Genomic DNA, 27963 nt, shown 5'->3' with positions numbered 1-27963 from the left:
TTTTCAAATCAACTTATACAGTTCAACATCACCTCTCACTCTACCATCAACTTGAATATTAAATCAAAAGATTGCTTTACTGATCAATGACTCTATTCGTTGCAATCTTTAATTTTCTTATAAAACAGAAATTCATTCTACAAGGTGCCAAGTAGGACACTAATAACATCTTTGGTGGTGTACCATGAGACTTAGGGATTCGATCACAACTTTGTCTAGCTGCAACAATCCAATGGAACTCTAAGACTAAACCTCATGCATAATTACACATGTGATCATGTTGAATACATGCAATATATTCTTAGTCATAGCCAATCTTTTCTGAAACACCATCAATGGGCCACACATTTGGGCTTTATCCTGACCAGCCCATGTCTTACAAAACCCACGACCGCATAGATCAAAAGCTCGACACTCGATGATTTGCGAGCCAGAGAGCGATTCCTCTGACATCATTTGGGACTCCATGTTCGAACCCAAACGGCAAAACCCATCAAATCCACGTGGAGGATAGCATATCACGCGGTCACCCTTGTGACGTCTCTCATCGACGTTCGTTGTACCTGGCGAAACAGGCGCGTAACTTATCTTACAAGTGCCATTTAGTTAAAGCTCTCCTCTGAAAACGACGAAAACCAACATTTGCGCAAAACACCCCAAGAATAACGTAAACATGGGACATCTTAATTACAAGTGTTCCTCGAGACTTCCATTGTCCCGGCTTAAAATTATTTCGGGCCCGTACGATAATATTCGTACGAGTACGGCTGTTTCCTCCGAACAGCATTCCACGTTAATCAATGACGTGTCGGCCTATAAATGATTTAACTGACGTGGCATGCGGACCGATTTTGTAGCGTGAGCAAAATGCAACACGTGGCGAGGTATAACATGGAATTCTCTGGGACAGCTGGTAGCTGATCGGGGGGATTGGTTCGTTTTAATCAAAAACTATAAATTGGGATCTCTTCCACTCAAATAGCCGGGAGCCGGGCGGAGAACGGAGAACGGAGAACGGGCGGACGCGAGGAAGGGCTGGTGCCGGGCGGGTGAGGAGGCGGAGGAGAAGAGATGGCGGCACCGCCGGCAAGGGCGCGCGCGGACTATGACTACCTTATTAAACTCCTCTTGATCGGCGATAGCGGCAAGTTTTTTTTTGTTTTTTTTTTCCGATCTTGTCTGTCTTCTTTCTTCTTGGATCGGATGGGAATTAGGTTTTAGTTGTTTCGATTTCTTTGCAATCCGATCATTGTTTCCTTGTTTCCTGATTATATTTTCATCTTTGATCGTTCTTGTTGCGAAATTTCTTGAGGTTTGGACGAGGGCTTGGTCGGCTTTGAATTGAATCCGTCTCTTGAATATTTTTTTAACGTATGTTTTTTGAGTCGTAATCTTAGTTGCCTCCTTAATTTGTTTGATTTGATTTATTTTCCTCAAAGAACTGGGAACCACAATGTCTTAAGTTAAAGGAATAACGAACTATTGATGGCTCTGGATTCAACTCGACGAGGAAAAGGGTTGAATTCGGGGATTCTTTTCGCAATTCATTAAAGATTGTTGAAATATTTTGAATGGATTCTTAAAGATTAGGGGATGAAGGTTGGGTTGATCGGATGGTTGATGAGGGTTAGAGTCTTTGAGTTTGAGTGGTAAAGTGAAGGATAGAGCAGAGGATTATTTTAGTGTAGCAGATGTTGGAGGGGGGCGTTTGGAATAACAGAAGGCTGAGGGATGTGGTTGACTAGAGGTTGAGGAGTGATCTTTGTCCAAGGTTTAGCACGACTTCATCAGTGACTTGATATAAAATTTGACCTCGTGAAATATGTGACTATTAAGGGTTTGTTTGGATGCCCTGCTTTCTTTTGAAAAATGTGGTTGGAGAAGCTTACTGCTGAAAAGTCAGGTCTTTGGAGGACTGGAGAAAAGTCAGGCTAAGATCTTTTCCAGGAGGTTTAATTCTTGAATGCAATACTGCAGGAGTAGAGCTGCCTCTTGTTGATTAGGGATGCCTCTTGTTTGATTTGGATTTATAGATTCGGGGAGAAGATAAAGGGAATAAAATTCATAATTTTGCTTTATCCATGCTTCTCAATTTTGACTATTCACGTTTCCAAAATGGCTTTGTGTTTTGCAATCTGGTAAGGACATCTGTCCTCAGTGGAAAAAGTGGTTTCAACAGATGGCACAGTTGTAGATACTATAATAGTAAAATTATTTATCTTCCGTTTTCCTTTTGGTGGAATATATGACTCCCTATTAAGTTTATGAGAACAGACTTTGTAGCACTAGTGATGGAGAATTAAGTGGTAGCAGAGCTGTTTTAAATGGACTTTGTCTCCTCATTATTTTTAGTACAGGGACCATTCAAGACCAGGTTTGGAGGCTTATGTGGTAGAAGATAGATAAGCTGTCTTTGATTTGGGTAGGGAAGCACGCAAGTAATATGACTTCCCTGGAATTGGGAGCTAAACAGAACATGAATGGGATGTAACTGTTGAGAGGTTTGAAAAGTAACTTGTTAAGTGTATAGCGTTGCTTCTTTCCATGAGAAGTAAGTTGTCTTTGATTGTTATTCAGATTGAGTTATCATAATCCATTGCCACATAGAATGAGATGTGCCCAAATACCAATCAAAGAGAAAGTATGCCCCACATAAAGTGAAACGAAATCTCCGTCTAGTTATGAAGGAAAACCTTGGTGAGCCATAAAATCCTCTGGGCTTAGTGGATCAAGTCAAATCGCAGATTTCATTCTAACAAGCTCCAAAGTTCACTAAGAGTTTTCTTTTTAGAACACTTGACTTTACCCCTTCTATTGAGCCATGTCTAGGTGGAATCAGCAAGATTGAACCGAAGCCTGCCCAGCCACCATCGGGGAGACAACCAGACCAACCCGTAGGGTTTCTTTCCGAAATTTCCTCCTCGGGCCCTTAAATCATTGAATTCATAGCCAAAGGGCCCGTGGTCGTCACTTTTTTCTTGTCGGCTGGCTGCAACAAGGTGTCTACTTTTTTTAGATGAGCGAGTAAAGCATGCAAGTTGAGTGCAGTTGGTTATTGGGAACACCGATTTTGTCCACTTGGTGAGGCCTCTTGCATTTCAGCAATTGTAGACCACTGCTGACAGCATCATTGAAAATCTTTCGGACTTTGTCTTTCTGGAAAGAGTCTTTCTTTTTCTTTACTAGCATACAAGATGTATTTTCTTAACGAAAAAGAGAAAAAATTGATAAATAAAATGGCGGGTGAGGCAATCATTGTTGTCAAACATCAGCTGCTAAAAGCAAAGGTCATATAAAAAGCAGTCAACTGATTAATGCTGAAAAACCACTACCAATTTGTGAGAGTTGGGCAAGTTGAATGGAAGAAAAGGGAAAGTACAACCGAAGAGGAAGAGATAGGGCAACCTAGAAGGGAAAAAGAAAGAATGGTATAATGTCCCATTTTTTTGTGTTAGGAACACAATACTGGCCCTGCCTCGTATCTTTGGTGCACTTCTACCCTCTCCAGGATCTCGTTGGGATGCCCCGTCGAAAAATATCTCCCAATGAGGTCCAATGTTCAACGTGCTGGAGGCAAAATATCTCATTCATATATCTTTTTAAATGTTTCTTTAAATGTCTAGATGATAATGTTCTCAATCTTAATTAATAATTCTTAAATTAGCAGATTATGGTTGATGGACATATCAATTATTGTATTTAGAATATTATGGGTTTCAAAGTTAAGGTTTTGTGGACACCCTGGAGCTCAGTTAGGTTGGTATCAGGTTGGATATATGTCAATCAGCTGGGTTTGAGTTGGATTCATGTAAGGTCATGGTCCAAGATAGATGAAGGAAATTAAGATCCAAATCCAGATTTAAATATCTAATAGTGTAGGATCCAAACCCAAATCAAAATTAAATTACTTATAAGGTTCATATCTAGGTTTGGCTATGCTGTTGGTTATTATTAGTATGATTGGCCTGCCACAAAAAATGTTTAATGTGCTTAGCAAGTTTTAGGAATTTGAATCATTTGTAACATATCATATTTGTGTTATTTTATCTAGTGCTGAGTAACTCAACAACTTATGTGAATATCAGTTATTTTTTAATCCAAAAATAGTCCACTTCAATTCAGCAATATCAGATCCTTCGTAGGATCCAAATCCAATAAGTTCACACAGTCCTACTTCTGGGGATCGAGACCTGATTATGTTTGTTATTCAGATTGAGTTGTTAGGATATGACATATTGTTTATAGCCCCTAACAGGACTTTAAAACTGGTACCGAACCCTGTACTGTTTTTCCATCGAAACGGTATGGTATTGGTATAGTACTAGTACTGGTGACACATACCAGTGCCACCAATATGAAAAAGAATGAAGAACTATCGATACTGACAAGTATGGATGGTTTCAGCATCCCAAGCTGGTACAGTACTAACAGTACGATTTAGTTTTAGAGCTTTTTGAAGCATGTCCCCAGGATATTTTTTTATTGAATTGTGTGGAATGATAATGCATCAATTTAAAGGCATCTCCCTTTATTTTTTGTCATAGAAAGCAGAATTTATTTTATTAAGACTAGGTTTGCTTCTTTTTTTGAGGGTGTTTACTATTTGACCATTAATTTATTTAATAATCAAATAAACACTTACATTAAAAGAAAACAGGAAAGAAAATATAGACTTGTTATCTTCTTTGTTTGTCTGAGTGGAGCAATCTATAGACAACTTATTTGCTTGTTTTCATTTGCATATGATCCTAACCTGCATGCTTGTATTCTTTGAACTTTTTTCTAACTTTTATATCTAAAACTTATTTGATTTCTCTGGCTCATCAACTAAATTTCTTGGCTAAACTTCTGTAACAGTTTGAGATTCTAACAAATTGGTTTGTCATGTATGATATCTCATATATGGCTTTATTTTTTAATATCTAGTCCCTTGTATTGTTTACCTCTCTAAATGTTTAACTAACAACATAGGGTTAGATGCTGTATGCAAGACTCATACATTCTTTGTTGTTGTCTTGTTCCTGTGATTATATGAATTACTGAAACTTCTCTGCAGGGGTTGGAAAGAGTTGTTTGCTTTTGCGCTTCACTGATGACTCTTTCACCACTAGTTTTATTACCACAATAGGGTGTGTAATTGTGCAATCCTATTTTATTTTTCATCACAGCTATGCCTGGTTATATTTGATGCTGTAATTCTTATATTGAGTTCTATATTACTTAGGATCGACTTTAAGATCAGGACAGTTGAGCTTGATGGGAAACGTATTAAGTTGCAGATATGGGATACAGCTGGTCAAGAACGTTTCCGTACAATTACAACAGGTATATTATATAAAATATGTAGCATTCCACCAAAAGAGAAGACAAGAATAGGTTCTTTTGTCTGGTTACATTTATCCCTTATATTTCAGCACTGTCTTCCAATTATTTTCATTTTCTTATATGTCCAATACGACAAATATCTTAATGTAGGAATGTGCTAGTAGCATGTGTTGATGTATATCTGTTTGTCCTTAGTCCTTACATAAATTTGCCTGCACTGCATTGCGTGTAACCAAATTGCTGGCAGCATGTGTGGATGTATATCTTTTAAAACTGCATGTCTTTGTATATAGAATCATATATAGGATCATATATTTGTAAAAAGATCATCAAATGCTATGATATTGATAAACAGTAAGGTTAAATATTTATGTTATTCAATATTAAAGTAAATGATTTGGCCACTTTATCTTAAATAATTTTCTAGTGCATGATTTAAAATATTTAAAGCCTCTTAGAAATATATCATGTTAAAGCATCAATTATTTAAGGAATGTGTTTTCTAGTAGATATTTCTTTTTTTACTTAAAGGTAAAAAATTTAACACTCAATAAATGAACAAACAAAGCATCTTTCCAAGGCGAACTACCACTAGATGACCAGGCACACAGTAGGATTCAACCTAGACGCATGTGGCCATGCTGTTTGAAGGCCTACAAAGTGTCAAATGCCTAGGCTGTTGGATCATTTAAATCCCTGGGCAGATGCATATGACAACCTCGCATGAAACCATACTTCTTTCTGCATGGGTGTTGTTGCACCCATTATGAAATGTTAAGAATCTTAAGATACCACATAAAGCTTGCTACATCAATGGTCCATGGATTGGTTAAAAATAGCCAACATGGTATGCATAGCTATTCCAATAACTCTCCAAATTCAAACCTTCTTCATCAGTGTTGCTGCATCCATTAGAAATGTTAACAGAAATCCACACCGAGGTCACAAATCAATGATCCAAGTATCAGAAGTAGTGTGAGGACTCATATGAGCATGTGTTTAGTCCCACATGGCTATGCACTGGGTAGATCTTGGGTCCTATAAAGGGCCAAGGAACCCAAACAATACTTTATGGCTAGCCTTTTTGGCCGGAATTTCGAGTTGTTACAAATGATATCTGAGCAACCCTAGTTCATGGCCCATGTGGACTAGGGAATATTGCAGCACAAGCCCATTTGGGCTAACCACAGGTTGACTATGGTGTTTGTGATTGGATTTGTTTTTTGTGAATGGATTTGGACCCTTAGCCTGGCGAGGACACCAATGTGTAAATAGAAAGAGTATGTGAGGACTCGTGCAGACATGTATCTTGTCACACATCGGCTATGTACTGAGTAAATCTTAGGTACTTGCCAAATAACACCGTCCGGCTAGCCTTTTTGTATGAGGTCCTGGGTTGTTGCAAATTTCCTCACACATACAAACATATATGAAATAATGGATAAAAAAATTATCTAACAAGTATTAAATCAAAATAGTGATATCATCATTATGAAATACACATTCAAAACACGTGGTACTCAAATTCTTCTATTTTTCATTATAGAATAATAATAATCAAGTAAATTAATAACTCCATACATTAATTAAATTGTTAATTCACATTTATAATCCTACATCGGTGAACCAATTCAGCAGATATAAATTAACAAATGTAATTTAGTTTCAATTTAGCTATGGGCTAATCACGACCACGTTTCTAGCTCATGACGAGGTAGGGATAGTGCTACATTTTCAACCTAGACGGGGCAACGACAATGCCACATTTCCACTCTGATAGGCAGCGATAATGCCACATTTCTTGCCTATGATGGGGCAATGATAATGCCATTTTTCCATCCTGGAATGGGGAAACAATATTAATGAGATTAGCCCGTAGCTCACACCCTCCATACATATCAAGAGTGTGTATCAGGTACTTAAAGTTTCGGCTTTCGACTATCCAGAGTCATGTTTCCATCCTATGATGGGGCAATGATAGTGCCACATTTTCAATTGATGACAGAGCAATGATAATGCCAAATTTCCAACCTATGATGAGGCAACCATAAACATGGCTAGTTCATCACCACCACCAACCTTCAAATTATGCAAGTCTCATTTATTTAATTTCATGCTTCCATCATGCTTACAATAAAGCATAAAAAATATTATCAAGTTCATTTGCTCTCTATAATAAACATAAATATTTCAAAATGTACATTCATATAAGGAAGCATGTAAAAGGAAAATTCTTACCTTTGATAGGTAGTAAAACTCAAATCAGGTGTGCCGATCAGCCCCGAAATACACCTAGGATATCCAATCAACTTAATATTAATTTTCATCATAATTAAAGAAACTAATTTTTTCATAACATAGGGGAACTAACTCATTAATAATCCATCGCTTCATAAGCATAATCAAGTTATTTGAATTACCTACAAATTTTCAAATTCTAGTTTTTAGTATTTCTATCTTCAAAATTAATCATAATCCTATATTTTCCTTAGCATGACCCTACTCTAAGCTGACTATTGAAATTAAATAAGAAGACTAGGGTTTTACCTCGAATAAGTGATTAGCGTAAAACACTACATGTTAGTCTTCTTGCTCGGAAGGTTACATTCCTATACAAAATTAGGCCACCCAAGGTTAGAGAAAAAATTCATAACGATGATGATTATAAAGTAGGGGTGCTGTTTAGGGATTAAGGGTTGAAGATTACTCTAGCAAAAGAGGATCTTAGAGAGAGAATTTAGGGAGTTTGAATAATAGTAATGAGGCAACTGATGAGGATCTTCCAAGAGGGGAGAGAAGACCGGTAACTAAGTTATTTGAGAGGGAGGAAAGAAAGCAATCATCAAGCAACCAGGTGAGTGCTAACATCACTGATGCAACACACAGCGTGTCCAAGATGAGGGTTGGCAAGGTGCTACAAGGCTAGACTAGGTGGCAGTGACGAAGCCTGGCAAAAAGGAAAGTTGATCGGATTGGGCGGCCACGGCTAGCAAGAAGTGAAGATGGTGGCAGTGCATCGGAGGTCGCACGTGGTGATAAGAAAAATGAGGGCCCGAGAGATATCTCAGCATCCCATCTAACCTAGCTTGTATGTCAGCCAAAGAAAGCAAACAAGGATGAGCAGAGATGGGAAAAGTTGCCAGAGGGGTTTCTTGATGCTAGTTAGTTGGGTGATCCGGCAAGATCTAAGAGAGGGAGATGGGAAGAGAGATGACGGTGAGGCCGATAGGTGATGAAGTTGAGAGGTGGCAGTGTGCTATGAGGTAGTGGAGTGTTGAGAAAATAGGAGAATAGGGAGGATTTGGTATGACGATAAACCTATGGTGACCGAGGATGGTGAGAAACCAGAGGAAGGAGGCCAGTAGGGTGATGCTCAGGATCGAGAAATCCGAAAGTATAGTGACTCAAAACAGGGGACGAAAAAAATAGAAAAATAAGGAAAGAAAACAATGCTTTAGCGGTCGATAGGCGAAAGACGGCAACGAGACTAGCAGTAGGAAGATGATTGGGGATGGTAGTGGTGGTCACAAATCAAGGAAGGAGAGAAATAGTTGAGCAGGAGCAGTGGTTGTATATGCCCATCCTTGTTGATGGAAACTTAATCGACAATGGATGCTGGGTGGTTCACACATGCCATCCTTATCTTGCCGTTCCATAATCGTTCCTAGGTCTCGGCACTAGTCTTGCAACCATTGCCCCTTCTCGTTAGCTGGGAGGCACATGCTCCCCTGTTTTGAGCGGCGCCCATCAAGACCGACCAACCATCAAGTTGGGTTGGGATCAGCTAGGCTAGTCCAATCAGGCCGAGTACCAGTTCTCACATTTATGTATTACTCAACCTTATTGATATATTATATTGTTTGGGATGCCTTGCATATTCTCTGTGCTATGCCTATGGATTATGCGGACATGTCATGTGCCCAACACGAGTTTTGGGTTTAGGTTTTGACAAAAATAGTTTCGGAGCATAAGTTTTAGATTTTTAGGGTTTAAACTATGTAGTGTCAGTAGGATAGAATTTAGGGTATGATGGGATATTCTTAGGATTGCTTGATTTAACCATTAATATCATGTGGATATCTTATACCCATCAGTTGTTAAGATCTTGTTGATTGCACCTATGATCTTTCTTTTGACATGACCAAAATGTCCTCATATTATGGTTTGGTAAGATATAATTGCAACCAATTATATGATTTTAGAGTCATTCCACTTCATCTTGAATTTCATTCATTTCGATCCTTAACAAATACTATTAAAATTTTACTATCTGTTCATTTTATGATTTTAAAAGTTGAGTCGATCATTTCGATCATTTGGACAAGTGTGAGCAACATATGCTGTGCTGGTATCAGCCCCCGGACCAGTTGCCCAGCGGTACGGGTCAGTGCGGCTCGCATGTGCCATGCCGGCCCTGTATCGACATAGTTGAAGAGGCGAGGGAGAGAGAGAACAGGAGAGAAAAAGAGAGAGAGGAGGTTGAGGGAGGCTGGCAGAGAGCTAGCAGCGGGACGGAGAGTCGCTGCGCGGGCGGAGCCCCTCCTCCGCGGCTCCTCGGCCTCTGCCTCTGCGCGGCGGCTCTCCGGCCTCCGCCTCCTCCGTGCGGCGGCTCCTCAGTCTCCGCTAGCCGACTCCGGCTGGCCTCTCTTTTCCTTTCTCTCCCTCCCCTCTTTCTCTCTTTTTCTCTTTTTCCTTCTCTCCCTCCGTCGCTGGTCTCAGTTTCATTGTTGGAACCGTCCCTGTCTGCTATCGATATGGCTCGGGACGCCTCGAACCGAGACGGTTCCGCCAACTGTGAGTGTGAGCATGCTCACTATCACTTGATCCTTACACTAAATGTGATTCCCATTACATTTCACCTTGGACTATTGGTTCATTTTGAATTTTCAAAAAAAAAATCTTGTCCTTATCTTCTTGACATATGACTAATATTTTTGTTAGCAATCATTTAGTGAACCTAGAGAATTTTGGTAGGTTATTAGGGTTGCGCAGCTGAAGTGTGATGGGCTGAATCATTTTGAAGCTAGTCATATTTATTTGATCCTAGTGCTACTTGTTTCTTGTATCTGCTTGTTTTATTGAAAGAAGTGGTGTAATGTACTTGTACCATTAGGAGGCCAAACCATGTCTCTACTCCAATTGGAGGTATAATCTTAGCAGACCCCGTTTGTATGTTATGATACCTGAGCATCAGTGATAGTGAAAATGATGGTGGATTTGTTGGTTCACTTAGCAACTTCATAGAGGATTGGTTACCATGGACTTGGAACTCGAGATCGAGAAGAGAAATAAGTATATTCCGTTAGCTTTTGAAGGTCTAAGTTTGTAAATTACAATGATGATTTTTTTTTTGAGGGGAGAACGTCAGAACTGGTATCGGCCTGGTTGAACCAACCTAACTTGATGGTCGGCCGGTCTCAATGGCGCTGCACGAAATAGAGCGCCCCTCGCGAACGAGAAGGAACAACAGCTACAAAATCGTCGTCGAGACCGCAGAATGACCATGGAATGGCCAGATAAGGGTGGCATGCTTGAACCAACCAATACACATCATAGATAAGGTTTCTATCGATGAAAATGGGTGGGCGCATCCACTACTGCTGCTCAGCTATTTCTCTCCTTCCTCCCTCGATGCACGACCACCGCTGCAATTTCTAGCCCTGATAATCTCCCTGCTACCAGCCTCATCGCCATTCTCCACCTATTGATCGTTGAAACACCTTTTTCCTAACTTATTTTTCCATTTTTTTCCTCCCTTGTTTTGAGTCACTATACTACCGGATCTCTCGGTCAATGAGCGCCACTATAACCGATCTCCTCCCTCCGGTTTCTCGGCATTCTGAGTCACCATATCTATGATAGGTTCATCGTTGTACCAGCTTCACCCTATTCCCTTGTTTTCTTAATACCATCTCATAGCCCACCACCACCTCTTGACTTCTTTGTCACCGCTCAGCCTCACTGCCATCTCTCTTCTATGCCTCTCTCAGATCTTGCTGGATCACCGAGCTAACTGACATCAAGCAACCACCGCCCTTTGGCCACTTTTCCCGATCTCTGCTCATCCTTGTCTGCTTTCTTTATTCGGGCATACAAGGCAGGTTAGATGCGACATCGAGACAACCCTCAAGTCCTCATCGCCATGTGCAACCTCAGATTCATCTCCATCATCTTCACTCCTTACTGTTTGTGGCCGCCGAATCCAGTTAGCTTTTCTTTTTGCCAAGCTTCCCATTGCCATCTCGTTGAGCCTTGCAACACCTCATCAACCCTAATCTTCATCGTATTGTGTGTCGTATCAGTGATGTCGGTGCCTCATCTAATTACTGATTGCTTTTTTTCCTCGTAAATGACTTAATTACTGGTCTTGTCTCTTTCCCTTTTGGGGGATCCTCATCAATCGCTTCTTACTCTTCTCCGAACTCCCTACTTTCTCTCTCTAAGACCCTCTTTTGTTAGAGTAATCTTCAACCCTTAATCCCTAACAACACCCCTACTTTATAATCATCTTCATCATCAATTCTTTCCCTAACCTTGGGTGGCTTAATTTTGTGTAGGGGTGCAACCTTCCAAGCAAGAAGCCTAGCATGTAGGGTTTTACGCTAATCACATCTTCGAGGTAAAACTCTAGTTTTCATAATTAATTTCAATACTTAGCTTTGAATAGGGTTAGGTTAACAAAAACATAGGACTATAATCAATTTCAAAGATAGAAATATAAAAAATTGTAATTTAAAAATTTGTAGATAATTTAATTGACTTGATTATGTTTGTGAAGTGACTGATTATTTATGAGTTAGTTCTCCTATTTTATGAGGAAATTAGTCTATATAATTATGATGAAGATTAATATCAACTTGATTGGATATGCTAGGTATATTTTGGGGCTGATTGGCACACCTTGATTTGAGTCCCTCTCAGAGGTAGTAATCTCCCTTTCACATTCTTCCTTGCATGAGTGTACATTTTAAAATAGTTATATTTATTATAGAGGGTAGATGAACTTGATAATATTTTTGTGTGCTTTATTGTAAGCATGATGGATATATGAAATTAATATAAATGAGAATTTCATAATTTGATGGTTGTTGGTGGTGATGAACTAACCACTTCTATTATTGCCCCATCATAGGCTAGAAATGTGGCACTATTTTTGCTGCATCACAGGCTGGAAATATGATTGCGGATAGTCCAAAGCCAAAACTACCTTAAAAACTTGATATGCACTCCTGATGTGTATGGATGGTTGAGGGCTATGGGCTAATATGCTAGTATCATTGCCCCATCACAGTCTAGAAATGTGGCATTATTATTGCCCCATCACCGGCTAGATATATGCTATTATTATTGATTTGTTAGAAGTCAGAAAAAATATATTATCGCTGCCCCATCATAGACTGGAAATGTGGCACTATTGTTGCCCCATTACTGGCTGGAAACATGGTCGTGATTAGCCTGAAGCGGAATTTAAATTAAATTACATTTGTTGATTGATATTTGCAGAATTGGATCTCCGACATAGAATTATAAATGTGAATGAGCTGTTTATTAATGTATGGTGTTATTAATTTACTTGCTTGATTTTTATTATTTAGTCCTCTGTAATGAAAAATAGAGAAATTTAAGTACTAGGTGTTTTGAATATGTATTTCATAATGATGATATCTCTATCTTGATTTAATACTTGTCAGACAATTTCTTTATCCATTATTTAATATATATCTCTATGTGGGAGAAATTCTTATTGAGCTGTTAACTTATCACATGTTTTTATTTCTCTTTTTAAAGCCTCAGGATGCTTAGATCTTAGCTATGTTTGGAATAACGATGAGAGGTGGAACAATTAGAGCATTTCTGATACCGCTCGAGTATTTGGAACTTGTAGTTGGACATTTCTATTATTTGTTATTAGTGAAAATAATTTATTTTGTTTTAAAGTAATGAACATGATTTATGTATTATTCTACCTTATTGAGATATCATACTGTTTTGAAGGCCTCGCTTATTCTCTAGGCTATGCCTGCAGAATATGCAACCATGTCACGTGCCCAGCTCGAGTTTTGGGTTCAGGCACGACAAACAGTTTGCATTAAAAAATATTTCCAACCTTCTTTTGAACAACTTCTGCTACTTTTCTGGTAGATTTGCTTGCTGTTGCCATAACCATTGTTGCTTAACTTACCACCTTTCTATTCTTTTCCTCCTTCAACCTCCTCCAGACACCCTCCAGCCAGTGTTTTAAAATATGGCACCACACATGCACCCGCCTATGCTGATGTGATCCCTCGTCCCCACCACTTGCCTATGTACAACTACAGTATGCAGTCATACTGTATATGGAAGGGTACACTAAGCATTTTGTAGCCATATATGCAGCTTGCTTATCATTGTGTGGCTTACATATGCGATCTGCTAGGTGTTTTGGAGCCACATGCAGTCCCCTCTATGTGGGCCAGGGTGGATGAAGTAAGTACAAGCTGATGTTCAGATTTAATTTAGGTTTTAGATGGGCTTGATACCGTTGTTAATAATGTTAATAGTTGATTATTTTATAATTTATGTTAATAATGTTAAAATGTTAATAGTTGGTTGTATTATATATGAATACCATTGTTAATAATGCTACTATGCCCCTCTCGATAGGAGAGTATCTACTTTTCTCAAGCCTAAAATCAATAATGAGGCATTCAAATCGAAGATCCACACCATTGATTATGATCTATATCACTAAAAATACATAGAAACCAAATATCGCATATTATGATGGTCACTAATGAGGATGATAGTGTTATTTTGATGATTAACAAGCAATTATTTAGAGCTTGCTATAAGTTAAATTGATACTTCATTTATAAGTTCATTACTCTCTGTATATTTGTTTAATTGAAAATATATATATGGTCTTGTTCATTTGGATGGATCTAATCTTGAGAATGCAGCAAAGTGTGAATTGAGTCGACCCATAGGTTGATTGGGTCGACCCCGGGACTTAAAGGAATCATCTGGCACACTCCTGCAAAAACAGCACAAATGAACAGTGAGTTGGGTCGACCCAAGGTACGCATGAGTCGACCCAACCTCCAAAGAACCTCAAAATGCAAAGGAAAAATGCTCTCTGGATTTACTGAGAGGGTCGACCCACACAGTGGTTGAGTCGACCCAAGCTTGAGTCGACCCAAACCCTGAGAGGGTCGACCCAAAGGCAAGACAGAAAGACACAGAAAATGGTTCTCTGAAATTACTGAGAGGGTCGACCCAAGAAGAAGTTGAGTCGACCCAAGTGAACTTTGAGTCGACCCAAACCCTGAGAGGGTCGACCCAAATGGAAGACAGAAAGACAGACAGAAAATGGCTCTCTGGAATTACTGAGAGGGTCGACCCAAGAAGAAGTTGAGTCGACCCAAGTGAACTTTGAGTCGACCCAAAGAATGGTTGGGTCGACCCAAGTGAAGGAAGTTTGAAATTCATGTTTCTGTGTTCTCTGAGAGGGTCGACCCAAGGAATGTTTGAGTCGACCCAAGGCCAAGTTGGGTCGACCCAAGGACAGGGTGAGCCGACCCAAACACGGGCTGAACAGTAACGGCTAGTTCTGCAGATGTACTTTTTGTCCTTCCCAAGGCATGTAACGGCTAGTTTTTCAAATCTGACCAATGGGGCTTGTCCAAGGAAGGTTGAAAACTATTTAAAGGGGCACTATTCATCAGAATAAATAACTTTTGAGTGGGAAATCAAAGAATACACAAGAAAACCAAAGAGCCCTAATCTTCTTCATCAAGAGCTTCATTCAAAAATCAAAGAAAGGGATTGAGCAGATTCAAAGAGGCATCAAGAGCTCCTTCCCCCATTGAAGAGTGAAGCTTCCTTGACAAAGAAGAGCCAAGCGACTTCAAAGCGATAATTTCTTTCTAACTCTTCTTCATTGCTCATATTGTTCTATATGCTCATTTAGGAGTTTAAATCTTTTCTTTTCATTTGTTTGAAAACTTTGTAAAGGTTCGTTGGTGAGCCCGCAAAACCAACAAAGGTTTTTGGTAAACCCGGAAAACCAAAGTTGTAAAGGTTCGTTGGTAAGCCCGCAAAACCAACAAGGTTTTTGGTGAACCCGGAAAACCAAAGTTGTATAGGTTCGTTGGTGATCCCGTAAAACCAACAAGGTTTTTGGATTGTGAGCCCGGAAAACAATCCAACTGTAATCCGCGAGATTATAGTGAATTCCCAAGGGTACGCTTGGGGAGTGGACGTAGGTGCTAAGGAGAGCACCGAACCACTATATATTGTTGTGTTTGGATTGTGTTTGTGCTTTCATTCTCTCTTGCTTTACTTTCTATTCTTGCATTAGTTTAACTCACTCGAATAACCTAAGTAAGCATCCATTGCAGTTAACTAAGAAAGTTTTAAAAGCACTAAAGTAAAGAAGAAACCAATTCACCCCCCCTCTTGGCTTGTCACCTTGGGCAACAAGTGGTATCAGAGCAAGGTGCTCTAATAGTACTCATTGATCTAACAATCAAGAGTTAAAGATCATGACAACCCAAGTGGAATGTGCAATGAGTGAGGGACAATCCACAAATAGACCTCCTCTATTTAATGGCACAAACTACACATATTGGAAAGCCAGAATGAGGATATTCATTCAAGCTTCAGATTATGAACTATGGCAAATCATCACTAGAGGACCTCACACACCCACACTTAACATAGAGGGCACTATCATACCCAAACCAGAAATGGATTGGAATGAAAATGATAGAAGATTAGCACAGTTAAATGCAAAAGCTGTAAATATACTTTACTGCTCTTTAGATGTAAATGAATTTAATAGAATATCCACTTGCACCACCGCCAAAGAAATTTGGGATAGACTTGAGGTCACACATGAAGGGACCAATCAAGTTAAGGAGTCTAAGATAAACATATTAGTACACAAGTATGAACTGTTTAAAATGGAATCTACTGAGTCCATAACTGATATGTTTACTCGTTTTACTGATATTATAAATGGGCTTAAGAGTTTAGGAAAGTCTTATTCTAACTCTGATTTGGTGCGTAAAATTCTCAGGTCTCTACCAAGGAATTGGGAGGCCAAGGTAACCGCTATTCAAGAAGCAAAGGACCTCAACACACTGCAGTTAGAGGAGCTTCTAGGATCACTCATGACCTATGAGTTGACAATGAGGCAAAATTCAGAAGATGAGGTCAAGAGGAGAAAGCCTATTGCCCTAAAGACTACCACCCCTAGACAACAAACTGAATCGGAAGATTCAAATGATGATGAAGATATTGATGAAGAAGGGATGGCAGTGCTTGGGAGAAAATTCAGAAAATTCATGAGAGGTAAGAATAGATTCCATAAAAAGAAGCCCTTCATTAAAGGTAACTCAAGCAAAGAAAAGGGTAAGGACAAAGAAAAGGAGAAAGAAACTCCCATTTGCTATGAGTGTAACAAACCCGGGCATTATAAGATAGATTGCCCAGATTTGAAGTGGATGGCAAGAAAATTGAAAAAGAAGAATTTTATGGCCGATTGGAGTGAGAGTGAGGAATCAAGTTCGGAGGACGAAGATCATCAAGACACGGCCCAAATATGTCATATGGCCAATGACGATGAGGTAGATTCTGAACTTGACTGCGATTTTACTGTTGATGAATTACATGATGCATTTTTAGAACTCATGGAAGAACATAAAAAGGTAATTAATAAAAACAAAGCTCTAAAAGAAGAAAATCAATCTCTCATTAAAGATAAGATAAAACTGTCTCATAACTACGAAACATTAAGTAGGAAACTTGAAAATGAAACCGAGAACTTAATTGCTGAAAATATTAAGTTAAAAGAAGATGCTGAAAAATATAAAACTTTGGTAGATAAATTTACTCTTAGTTCTACCAAATTAAATTTGATTCTTGATAGCCAAAAAGCTGTATATGATAAGGCCGGTTTAGGATATAAAACAAATAGGAAACAAAAATTATTAAAGAATATTTTTGTAAAAGCTAAAAATGAAAATATTACTTGTTATTATTGCAATAAGTTAGGACATAGAGCATATGAATGTAACTTTAGAAAGTCTAGTCAAAACAAATCAAGTAATAATCAAAAGATAAAATTCAAAAAAGTTTGGGTTCCAAAAGGAACATGGAGTACTAACCCTAAAGGACCCAACTTAGTTTGGGTACCTAAAGTTTCTTCTTGATTTTGATTGCAGGTGTGTCTTGCAGCTGACAAAGTTGAAAAACGTTGGTATCTAGATAGCGGGTGTTCAAGACACATGACTGGTGACGAAGATCAATTTGTCACCTTGGAACCAAAGAATGGTGGAGTAGTAACCTATGGAGACAATGGTAAAGGGTATATCATTGGAAAGGGTAAAATTTTCATTGCTCCATCTGTTTTTATAGAAAATGTCTTATTAGTTAAAGGTTTGAAACATAATCTTCTTAGCATAAGTCAGTTTTGTGATAAAGGATTTAAAGTTACATTTGAAGCATCTGTATGTATAATCACAAATCCTAAAGATAATAGTATTGTACTTGTAGGACAAAGGCAAAGGAATATTTATTTAGTAGATCTTCAAGAATTAGGCAAGAAAAATGGTTTATGCTTAATTACTAATGAAGAAAAGAAAAATGAAACTAGTTGGCTTTGGCATCGAAGACTAGGACATGCTAGTATGGAATTAATATCAAAACTAGTTAAGAAGGAGTTAATAAAAGATGTGCCAAAATTGACTTTTGAAAAAGACAAAATATGTGGACCATGTTCATTGGGAAAACAAACTAAGTCATCCTTCAAATCGAAAAATGTAGTCTCAACAACTAGACCATTTGAACTCATACATATGGATTTATTTGGACCTACTAGAACTACAAGTCTAGGAGGGAAGAAGTATGGACTAGTTATTGTAGATGATTTTTCAAGGTACACATGGGTTTTATTTTTGGCACATAAGAATGAAGCATTTTCAGAATTTTTGAAACTATACAATAAAATCATAAATGAAAAGAAACTCACATTGGTAGCAATTCGAAGTGATCATGGCACGGAATTTGAAAATCAACACTTCGAGGAATTCTGCACTAAAAATGGAATATCACATCAATTTTCAGCACCTAGAACGCCTCAACAAAATGGGGTTGTTGAAAGAAAAAATAGGACATTGGCAGAAATGGCACGCACAATGTTGTGCGAGTCAAATCTTCCAAAGTACTTTTGGGCTGAAGCTATAAACACTTCTTGCCATATTCTAAATCGAGTCTTAATACGACCTATAACTAAGAAAACTCCTTATGAACTTTGGAACAATAGGAAACCAACTGCAAAATATTTTAAAGTATTTGGATGTAGATGTTTTATCTTAAATAATGGCAAGGAGGACTTAAGTAAATTTGATGCCAAGTCAGATGAAGGTATCTTCTTAGGATACTCCACATCTAGCAAGGCATACAGAGTATTCAACAAAAGAACCTTAGTAGTGGAAGAGTCGGTCAATATTATATTTGATGAGTCTGATAGTGAGTCTGCTAGGAAAGAAAGTATTGTTGATGATGATACAGGAATTATAGACTTTGAAAAGTTGAATATAGATGACGTGCCAAATCAAGATAAGGGAGAAGATTGCCTGCCACCACAACCCCAAGACGTGCCAAAAGAATGGAGGTATGCACATGGACATCCCAAAGACTTAATTATTGGTGATCCATCTCAAGGGGTAAGAACTTGATCTTCTCTTAGGAATTTAAATGATTATCTTGCTTTTGTTTCACAATTAGAACCTAAAACTTATGAAGAAGCTGAAAAAGATACTAACTGGATAAATGCCATGCAAGAGGAATTAAATCAATTTAAAAGAAGTAATGTATGGACATTAACTGAAAGACCAAAGCATAATTCAGTAATTGGAACAAAATGGGTATTTAGAAATAAATTAGATGAAAATGGAGTAGTTATAAGAAATAAGGCTAGACTTGTAGCTAAAGGATACAATCAGGAAGAAGGAATAGATTATGATGAGACGTTTGCTCCTGTAGCTAGATTAGAAGCTATAAGATTACTTCTAGCATTTGCATGCTTTATGGACTTTAAATTATATCAAATGGATGTGAAGAGTGCATTTTTAAATGGTATTATTGAAGAGGAAGTATATGTAGAACAACCTCCAGGATTTGAAAATCATGAATTACCAAATCATGTGTTTAAATTGCATAAGGCATTATATGGATTAAAGCAAGCACCTAGGGCTTGGTATGATAGACTAAGTAAGTTTCTCATTGATAATGACTTTTGTAGAGGAAATGTAGATAAAACTCTATTTCTCAAAAGAAAGGACAAAAATCTACTAGTGGTACAAATATATGTAGATGACATAATCTTTGGTGCCACTAACGATACTCTATGCAAAGAATTTGCTGATTTAATGCATGGAGAATTTGAGATGAGTTTGATGGGAGAATTAAGCTTCTTTTTAGGATTACAAATCAAACAAACCAAAGAAGGTATTTCCATTCATCAAACTAAGTATACAAGGGAAATACTGAAGAAGTTTGGTAATGAAAATCATAAGGGAATTGGCACTCCAATGAATCCCACTAATAAGCTAGACAAGGATGAAAAAGGGAAAAGTGTAGATATTAAGCTCTATAGAGGACTAATTGGATCCTTGCTCTATCTTACGGCTAGTAGACCCGACATTGTATTTAGTGTAGGGATATGTGCTAGATATCAATCGGATCCTAAGGAGTCACATTTAAGTGCAGTTAAGAGGATCCTTAGATATTTAAGAGGAACCACCACCATTGGATTATGGTACTCGAGAGACTCATGTCTAGATTTGCTCGCATACTCAGATGCAGATTTTGCCGGATGCAAATTAGATAGAAAGAGCACAAGTGGCACATGCCAATTCTTAGGAAACAATTTAGTATCATGGTTTAGTAAAAAGCAGAATTCAGTAGCACTATCCACAGCCGAAGCTGAATACATAGCTGCTGGTAGCTGTTGTGCTCAAGTATTATGGCTCAAGCAACAACTAGAGGACTATGGTGTTAAACTAGAAAATATTCCTATTAAGTGTGACAATACGAGTGCTATCAATCTCACTAAAAATCCAGTTCAGCACTCTAAGGCCAAACACATAGAAATAAGGTACCATTTCATTAGGGATCATGTGCAAAATGGAAATGTATGCATTGAGCATATATGCACGGAAAAACAATTGGCCGATATATTCACAAAACCACTGAGTGAAGATAGATTCTGTATGCTCAGAAGGGAATTAGGTATATGTGATCCTTTTATTGAATGAATATGAAAGGAAGTTAGTAGTCTCATGATACATTCTTCTAACTTCAAAAATTCCATGAAACATGAGTCAAATTTGTTGTCTATAAATTTCTCACTCATGTATCAATGTCCCATAAGGAGCTTATAAGGATTAAAAGCGAGGAAAACTTTTTAGAAGCAAAAAGGGAGAGAAAACCAAGTTCTGCACTTGGGTCGACCCAACCCAGAACAAGGGTCGACCCAACGTTGAGTCGACCCAAGAAAATTCTTGAGTCGACCCAACGTCGGGACCCCACTGTTAAAAGGGGGCCCGAGAGCTCATCTAGGGCACTGTTTGCCCTTTGTCTTCTTCCGAAAATCCTTGTCCCCACTCTCCAATCTCCACTAGACTCCTCCAAACAGTAGATTTCTTTAAGATCTTGGAGAAATGGGTCCCAAACGAGCCGTAGCCAAAAGATCCGGAAGAGTGAGCCGAGTCCAACAAGAGGAAAGGCGCCCTACCGAGCCTTCTCCCGTGTCTCCACCGCGTGAGGCACGTGCGGAGGTCCCTCCTCCTCCTTCCCCCTCAGTGCTCCTTGCAAGATTTGCGGGGAGGCCGGTTACTACCAGAAGAAGGATCCATTCGGAGTTTTTCAACCAAGAAGGATTTCGAATTTGGGAATGGATCCAAAGACAAGGATGGGAGTATCTTTGCTCCCTTGATGTGGTGATATACCCCGGGTTAGTCCAAGAATTCTACGCCTTCCTCAAGACTGGTATGGGAGGGCTTGTTTCAGATGTTAGAGGGGTTCGGATCCGTGTATCCGAGGAGAGCTTGAGTGAGCTTCTACACCTACCTTGCACGGGAGCTATTCCGGAAAGATCAGATAACAAAATGAGAGCTCTTCAGCTGATCATGGAAAATGAGAACTTCGATTTCTCTCAGAAGGTAATAGCTAGTTCTCTTTCCGCCGAGATGAGGTTGTTGCTTAATATGATAAATAGAATTTTATTTCCGAAGACCGGGAGATTCGATCTCATCTCAGAACGAGATCTTGCAGTTATGGAGTGCATGATTAGGGGGATTCCCCTAAATCTTCCGGCCATGATATTGAGGCAAATGAGAAAGGTAATAAGCAGCAACAGGGTATCATTGCCTTATGGCATGATACTTACATTGATCTTCCGTCAGCACGGGTTACCTCTCGAGGAGGAAGCATTCAAGAATCTGCAACCCACAGACACGTACACTGCACGGTCACTCATACGCATGGGTTATGAGAAAGTGAACGGGCAGTGGATACATACTGGTGCAGGCATTCAGGGTGAAGCACCAGAGGGAGAGGCACCAGAGGGTGAGGATGAGGAGCCTATGGATCATCCTACTGCACCCTCAGAGGCTGGACCATCGTCATCTGCTCCTCCGACAGATACGGATGACTTCTGGAGCAGGATGACAGAGCTCATGTCAGCTCAGGCGAGGACTATTACTGACGGGCTCACGAGCCGATTAGACGCCCGGTTGGATGTCATGTCTGCTGATATCAGTGATCTGAGGCAGCAGATTGGAGCACTCCGGAGAGAGAGGGAGACACATGGACCATCTGTGCCACAGGCTGCTGAGTCAGAGATATCGGCACAGAGTCATCCAGCTCGACGTGCTCCACGCCAGACTCAGTCTCACCAGGCTCGACCTCCCCTCGCCACGTATGCTAGGAGGATGAGGACTAGATCCCAGCCATTAGATTCCCCCTAGGCTGATCTTAGTATCTATGTTTAGAGCCTAGGCTAGAAATCTAGTTCTCATATGTATCTTGCTTTTTCTCATATGTATCTTGCTTTTGCCTTATATCTTTAAATCTTGATTGAGGAACATTGTACTTATCTTTATTTTGGGCATTATTGTATGAAAATGTTCCTATTTTGATCAATGAAGTCTGAAGTTTGTTCTTTATTGCATCTTTTCCCATATATATGTTTTTTGATGATAACAAAAAGGGGGAGAAGAGAAGGAAAGAGTATATAAAGGAAACGAGAAGAAAAGAGTATATAAAGGGGGAGAAGAAAAGATAGAGTATTCACTTCGAGAAAAGAAAGAGTATTTCATTTGACAAGTTAAGAAAGAGTATTGATTTTGGGAGAAGCAAAGATAGTGTTTAAAAAAAAAAATATTAATTTTGTGAGAAAGAGTGAGTAAAGAAGTTATGAAAAGAAAAGAGAAATAAATGGGCAAACAAATTGAAAATCATATAAGAAAGCTTATATATCTAAGGGGGAGCAATTTGTAACAATGAAAACCATCAAATCAAAAATTTCTATCATAATTCAGAATTTGGCACATATAAATTCAAAATTTGGCACGCTCCTCTCTCACCCCGATACATAAGCTGAAACTCATATTTTATCTCAAATTTTTGAAGTTTCATTGCTAATGAATTATAAATGAAAGGGGGAGCCATTCAAAAAGTCAAATTGGCAAATTTTGAATAATATAGGGGGAGATTTCACTTATATATATGAAAAGCTGAAATTCAGAAATTCAATCCCTATTATAAACTGATTTTAAAGACAAGTATCAATAGGCTTATACTCTTTATTTTGTAATCATCAAAAAGGGGGAGATTGAGGATGATAGTGTTATTTTGATGATTAACAAGCAATTATCTAGAGCTTGCTATAAGTTAAATTGATACTTCATTTATAAGTTCATTACTCTCAGTATATTTGTTTAATTGAAAATATATATATGGTCTTGTTCATTTGGATGGATCTAATCTTGAGAATGCAGCAAAGTGTGAATTGAGTCGACCCATAGGTTGATTGGGTCGACCCCGGGACTTAAAGGAATCATCTGGCACACTCCTGCAAAAACAGCACAAATGAACAGTGAGTTGGGTCGACCCAAGGTAGGCATGAGTCGACCCAACCTCCAAAGAACCTCAAAATGCAAAGGAAAAATGCTCTCTGGATTTACTGAGAGGGTCGACCCACACAGTGGTTGAGTCGACCCAAGCTTGAGTCGACCCAAACCCTGAGAGGGTCGACCCAAAGGCAAGACAGAAAGACACAGAAAATGGTTCTCTGAAATTACTGAGAGGGTCGACCCAAGAAGAAGTTGAGTCGACCCAAGTGAACTTTGAGTCGACCCAAACCCTGAGAGGGTCGACCCAAATGGAAGACAGAAAGACAGACAGAAAATGGCTCTCTGGAATTACTGAGAGGGTCGACCCAAGAAGAAGTTGAGTCGACCCAAGTGAACTTTGAGTCGACCCAAAGAATGGTTGGGTCGACCCAAGTGAAGGAAGTTTGAAATTCATGTTTCTGTGTTCTCTGAGAGGGTCGACCCAAGGAATGTTTGAGTCGACCCAAGGCCAAGTTGGGTCGACCCAAGGACAGGGTGAGCCGACCCAAACACGGGCTGAACAGTAACGGCTAGTTCTGCAGATGTACTTTTTGTCCTTCCCAAGGCATGTAACGGCTAGTTTTTCAAATCTGACCAATGGGGCTTGTCCAAGGAAGGTTGAAAACTATTTAAAGGGGCACTATTCATCAGAATAAATAACTTTTGAGTGGGAAATCAAAGAATACACAAGAAAACCAAAGAGCCCTAATCTTCTTCATCAAGAGCTTCATTCAAAAATCAAAGAAAGGGATTGAGCAGATTCAAAGAGGCATCAAGAGCTCCTTCCCCCATTGAAGAGTGAAGCTTCCTTGACAAAGAAGAGCCAAGCGACTTCAAAGCGATAATTTCTTTCTAACTCTTCTTCATTGCTCATATTGTTCTATATGCTCATTTAGGAGTTTAAATCTTTTCTTTTCATTTGTTTGAAAACTTTGTAAAGGTTCGTTGGTGAGCCCGCAAAACCAACAAAGGTTTTTGGTAAACCCGGAAAACCAAAGTTGTAAAGGTTCGTTGGTAAGCCCGCAAAACCAACAAGGTTTTTGGTGAACCCGGAAAACCAAAGTTGTATAGGTTCGTTGGTGATCCCGTAAAACCAACAAGGTTTTTGGATTGTGAGCCCGGAAAACAATCCAACTGTAATCCGCGAGATTATAGTGAATTCCCAAGGGTACGCTTGGGGAGTGGACGTAGGTGCTAAGGAGAGCACCGAACCACTATATATTGTTGTGTTTGGATTGTGTTTGTGCTTTCATTCTCTCTTGCTTTACTTTCTATTCTTGCATTAGTTTAACTCACTCGAATAACCTAAGTAAGCATCCATCGCAGTTAACTAAGAAAGTTTTAAAAGCACTAAAGTAAAGAAGAAACCAATTCACCCCCCCCCCTCTTGGCTTGTCACCTTGGGCAACAACTAATCTATGCATCATACAAACACAAAATGGACAGTTTTTACTGTGCTAGTGAGCTAAAATACTGGTGAAGTATTTAAATTGAGAATTCATTTAATTAATCATGATCCGCATATATTAAAACATATATAGATTTAAACTCAATAGATTTTAATACTTAGATCATGGTAAAACATGTTCTCACATCAATTTAACCATTAATTTTTTGAACCCACTTGATGTATAGGTTTGAGACTACTAAAGGACGTGACTTTTAGTTTCTAAGCATTTTAGTAAATCATAATCAGTTGTGTGGATCTTTAATTTGGATTACCCATTGTTAATTTTGAACTTGAGAGTAGTACATACCTTCACCTCTTAAGAGGAGCAAAGTCCATCTCATAATTTATTGATATTAGATATTAGCATTACTTGTTATTGTTATTATTATTGCTATGATTTATCCAAAAAATTACTAGTACTATTGCTATGTTTATTATATTTAATTAATATATATTTTTTAAATAGTTTAAAACAATAATTGTATATGCACCAGAATATATGGTCATCATACACTATATGCATTGTGCGATTCCTTGATTTTCCGTAGACTGCAACTGCTTTTTAAAATATTGCCTTCAACCAAAACCCATAGCCTTGCTGTTTACTTTCTCCACCTGTGCATCATTCTTTTTGCTTATCTCCAACCACTTTCACCCATGTATTTCATCATTCTGGCTGCTTTTCTCCAACCATTTTCAGCCACTGGGCTTGCTTCTGCAACTATCACCACTTGCTGTTCTGATCTTCGCCTCACTTTCATTATGGGAGATTTGATGGAACAAGTTAAAGAGGTATAGGTTTTTAGTGGTGAGCGGAAAGAGGAGGGGAATAGTCTGAGGAGAGAAGAGGAGGGGGAAAGGAGGGAGGGAGGGAGGGAGAGAGAGAGAGAGAGAGAGAGAGAACAAAAATTTTGGTGCGAATGCAACATGCACAATTTTTTGAACTGTTGTATCTAATCTGTCCGTGCATGTAAACATTTTTGAACAAAAATGTGTGCTTATCTCGTACACATGCACATGGAAACATTCTTGCACACACATGAGCATCCTGTTTAGTTATCCAATATATTGAATTTTCCAAAAGTATTTATATATCTAATTTGCATCAAATAATAGACTAACTCGAATATGTAATTATTTTGATAGAGTATATCTGTTTTGAAATTTCACATGGCTTTTATGTTGAAATTGCATCTGCTTAAACTCCTAATCTTCTCCTTCCCATGCTATATTTGATTTTTTGGTTCTTCTGCAGCTTATTACAGGGGAGCAATGGGTATTTTGCTGGTTTATGATGTCACTGATGAGTCTTCTTTCAACAGTATCCACATCAAGTTTTACCACTGTTCATGGCCTCATCTCTTTAAACTACATTTTCTGGTTTATAATTAAAATATATTTTCTAGGTTGTTTCTCCTGATCCAGACATTAGACATTAGGAACTGGATTCGTCAAATTGAGCAGCATGCATCTGATAATGTTAACAAAATATTGGTCGGCAACAAGGCTGACATGGATGAGAGTAAGCGGGTATGATTAATTTAAGACAAATATTGACCTGCTTCCATCTTCATATATGCATTCATGGTTGTGATTTAGTTTTCCCCTGTAGGCTGTCTCTACATCACAGGGCCAGATGCTAGCGGATGAGTATGGCATCAAATTTTTTGAGACTGTAAGTTTATATAGGTCTCACATAAATTCCTTTAGAGATCTTGAAGTGTAGCACTAATTCCTTTTGTTTCAACAATGCCATTACATCCAGAGTGCAAAAACAAACTTCAATGTGGAGCAAGTCTTCTTCTCAATTGCTAGGGAGATTAAGCAAAGACTAGTGGAGAGCGACTCTAAAGCTGAGGTATACATGCCCTCTACAATATAAAATGAAGATTTGAGATCTTGAACCATTGTCTCTTTCTATTTTTATATTTGTTTTTCCATTTTAAATATTGTTGCATTTTGCAGCCCCAAACCATTAAAATCGGTAAACAAGATGCAACCGCTGCCCCCAGTGCTGCTGAGCAGAAATCAAGTTGCTGTGGTTCCTGAATGATTTATCAAGCAAAGTGAGATTGCTTGGTGTTTCTTGCGCACCTGTGCTTACTCATGTGGTTGGGGCAAGCTGTCCGGTACAACGGAGGCATTATAGCCAGCACCTTTTTCTACTGTCATTTAACCAGTCTGAGAGTTGTATGCTCACATCAGTTAACTGAGTTTGATTGCACAAATGATCATACCGTGCTGGCATCTAGTGTTGCTACCTGTTCCTTCCCTGCGCTCTTTTTATTACTGCTATTTTTTTCCCTCTTCCCTCTCTTCTTTTGCAGCACTCTTTAAGTATGGTTTTGACTTTGAGGAGCAAAAGGTTCTATCTAAGTGAAATATATGTCCAGGAAGAAATAAAATACCGCTGGTTTAACTGTAATGGTTGGACGCCCATGTCTAATGTCTTTTCTTGTCAGATACTATATCTTGGATGCAGTGATGGAACTCTGTTTGTTTTTTTTTTTTCTTTTTTTTGATAAAATGTGTAAGTGCGAATCTTTTGGCTGCCTTAGCTTTATTAATTCTATGTTGACCATGAAGTTTCTTTACATCAGGGGCAAAAGAAAATTCCTAAATCAGGCAACCACTACAAAAGAATCTAGCAAATTTTTGGAGTAAATTTCTTTAGAAGACTTCAACTAAGTAGGCATGGAACATTGTTTTTGTTGAATCTTCAATTGATCTGAGAGTAGATCAGTGTGGAGTGGACTGAATATCAATACATCCATAAAGTGTCATTTTTTATTTAGTGAATATGAATATAGGTATTAGATGCTAAAATTTGCATCTGTAGTTGTTATGATGTGGCTAGGAATATGAAATCGACATCAATTGCTGATATGGATCAGATATTATAGAGTTAAGTAATTAATTTTTCCATTTTATGTTTCCATCTTTATTATTTTTTGCAACTAATTAATTGCACAAAGAATAATAAAGAAATTACAGCATCTGACATGACACTTTCAGTTGATCCTACCA

At 38.6% G+C, this 27963-nt stretch overlaps 1 protein-coding gene across 1 annotated transcript; it reads left to right on the top strand.

Annotated features, from left to right (window-relative positions):
* Positions 1–970: 970 nt before the first annotated feature.
* Positions 971–27401, top strand: LOC103705502 (ras-related protein RABE1c-like). Its single transcript, XM_008789233.4, has 8 exons — positions 971–1144; positions 5057–5129; positions 5225–5325; positions 26192–26257; positions 26369–26466; positions 26549–26611; positions 26702–26794; positions 26902–27401. The coding sequence occupies exons 1-8, from the start codon at positions 1072–1074 to the stop codon at positions 26983–26985; spliced, it is 651 nt and encodes a 216-aa protein (XP_008787455.1). The 5' UTR covers positions 971–1071; the 3' UTR covers positions 26986–27401.
* The last annotated feature ends 562 nt before the right edge of the window (positions 27402–27963 follow it).

The sequence above is a fragment of the Phoenix dactylifera genome, chromosome 17, assembly GCF_009389715.1.
Source record: "Phoenix dactylifera cultivar Barhee BC4 chromosome 17, palm_55x_up_171113_PBpolish2nd_filt_p, whole genome shotgun sequence".
NCBI classification, from domain to species: domain Eukaryota; kingdom Viridiplantae; phylum Streptophyta; class Magnoliopsida; order Arecales; family Arecaceae; genus Phoenix; species Phoenix dactylifera.
Note: the sequence above shows the minus strand (reverse complement) of the source record. Positions and strands in the feature narration are given on the sequence as shown.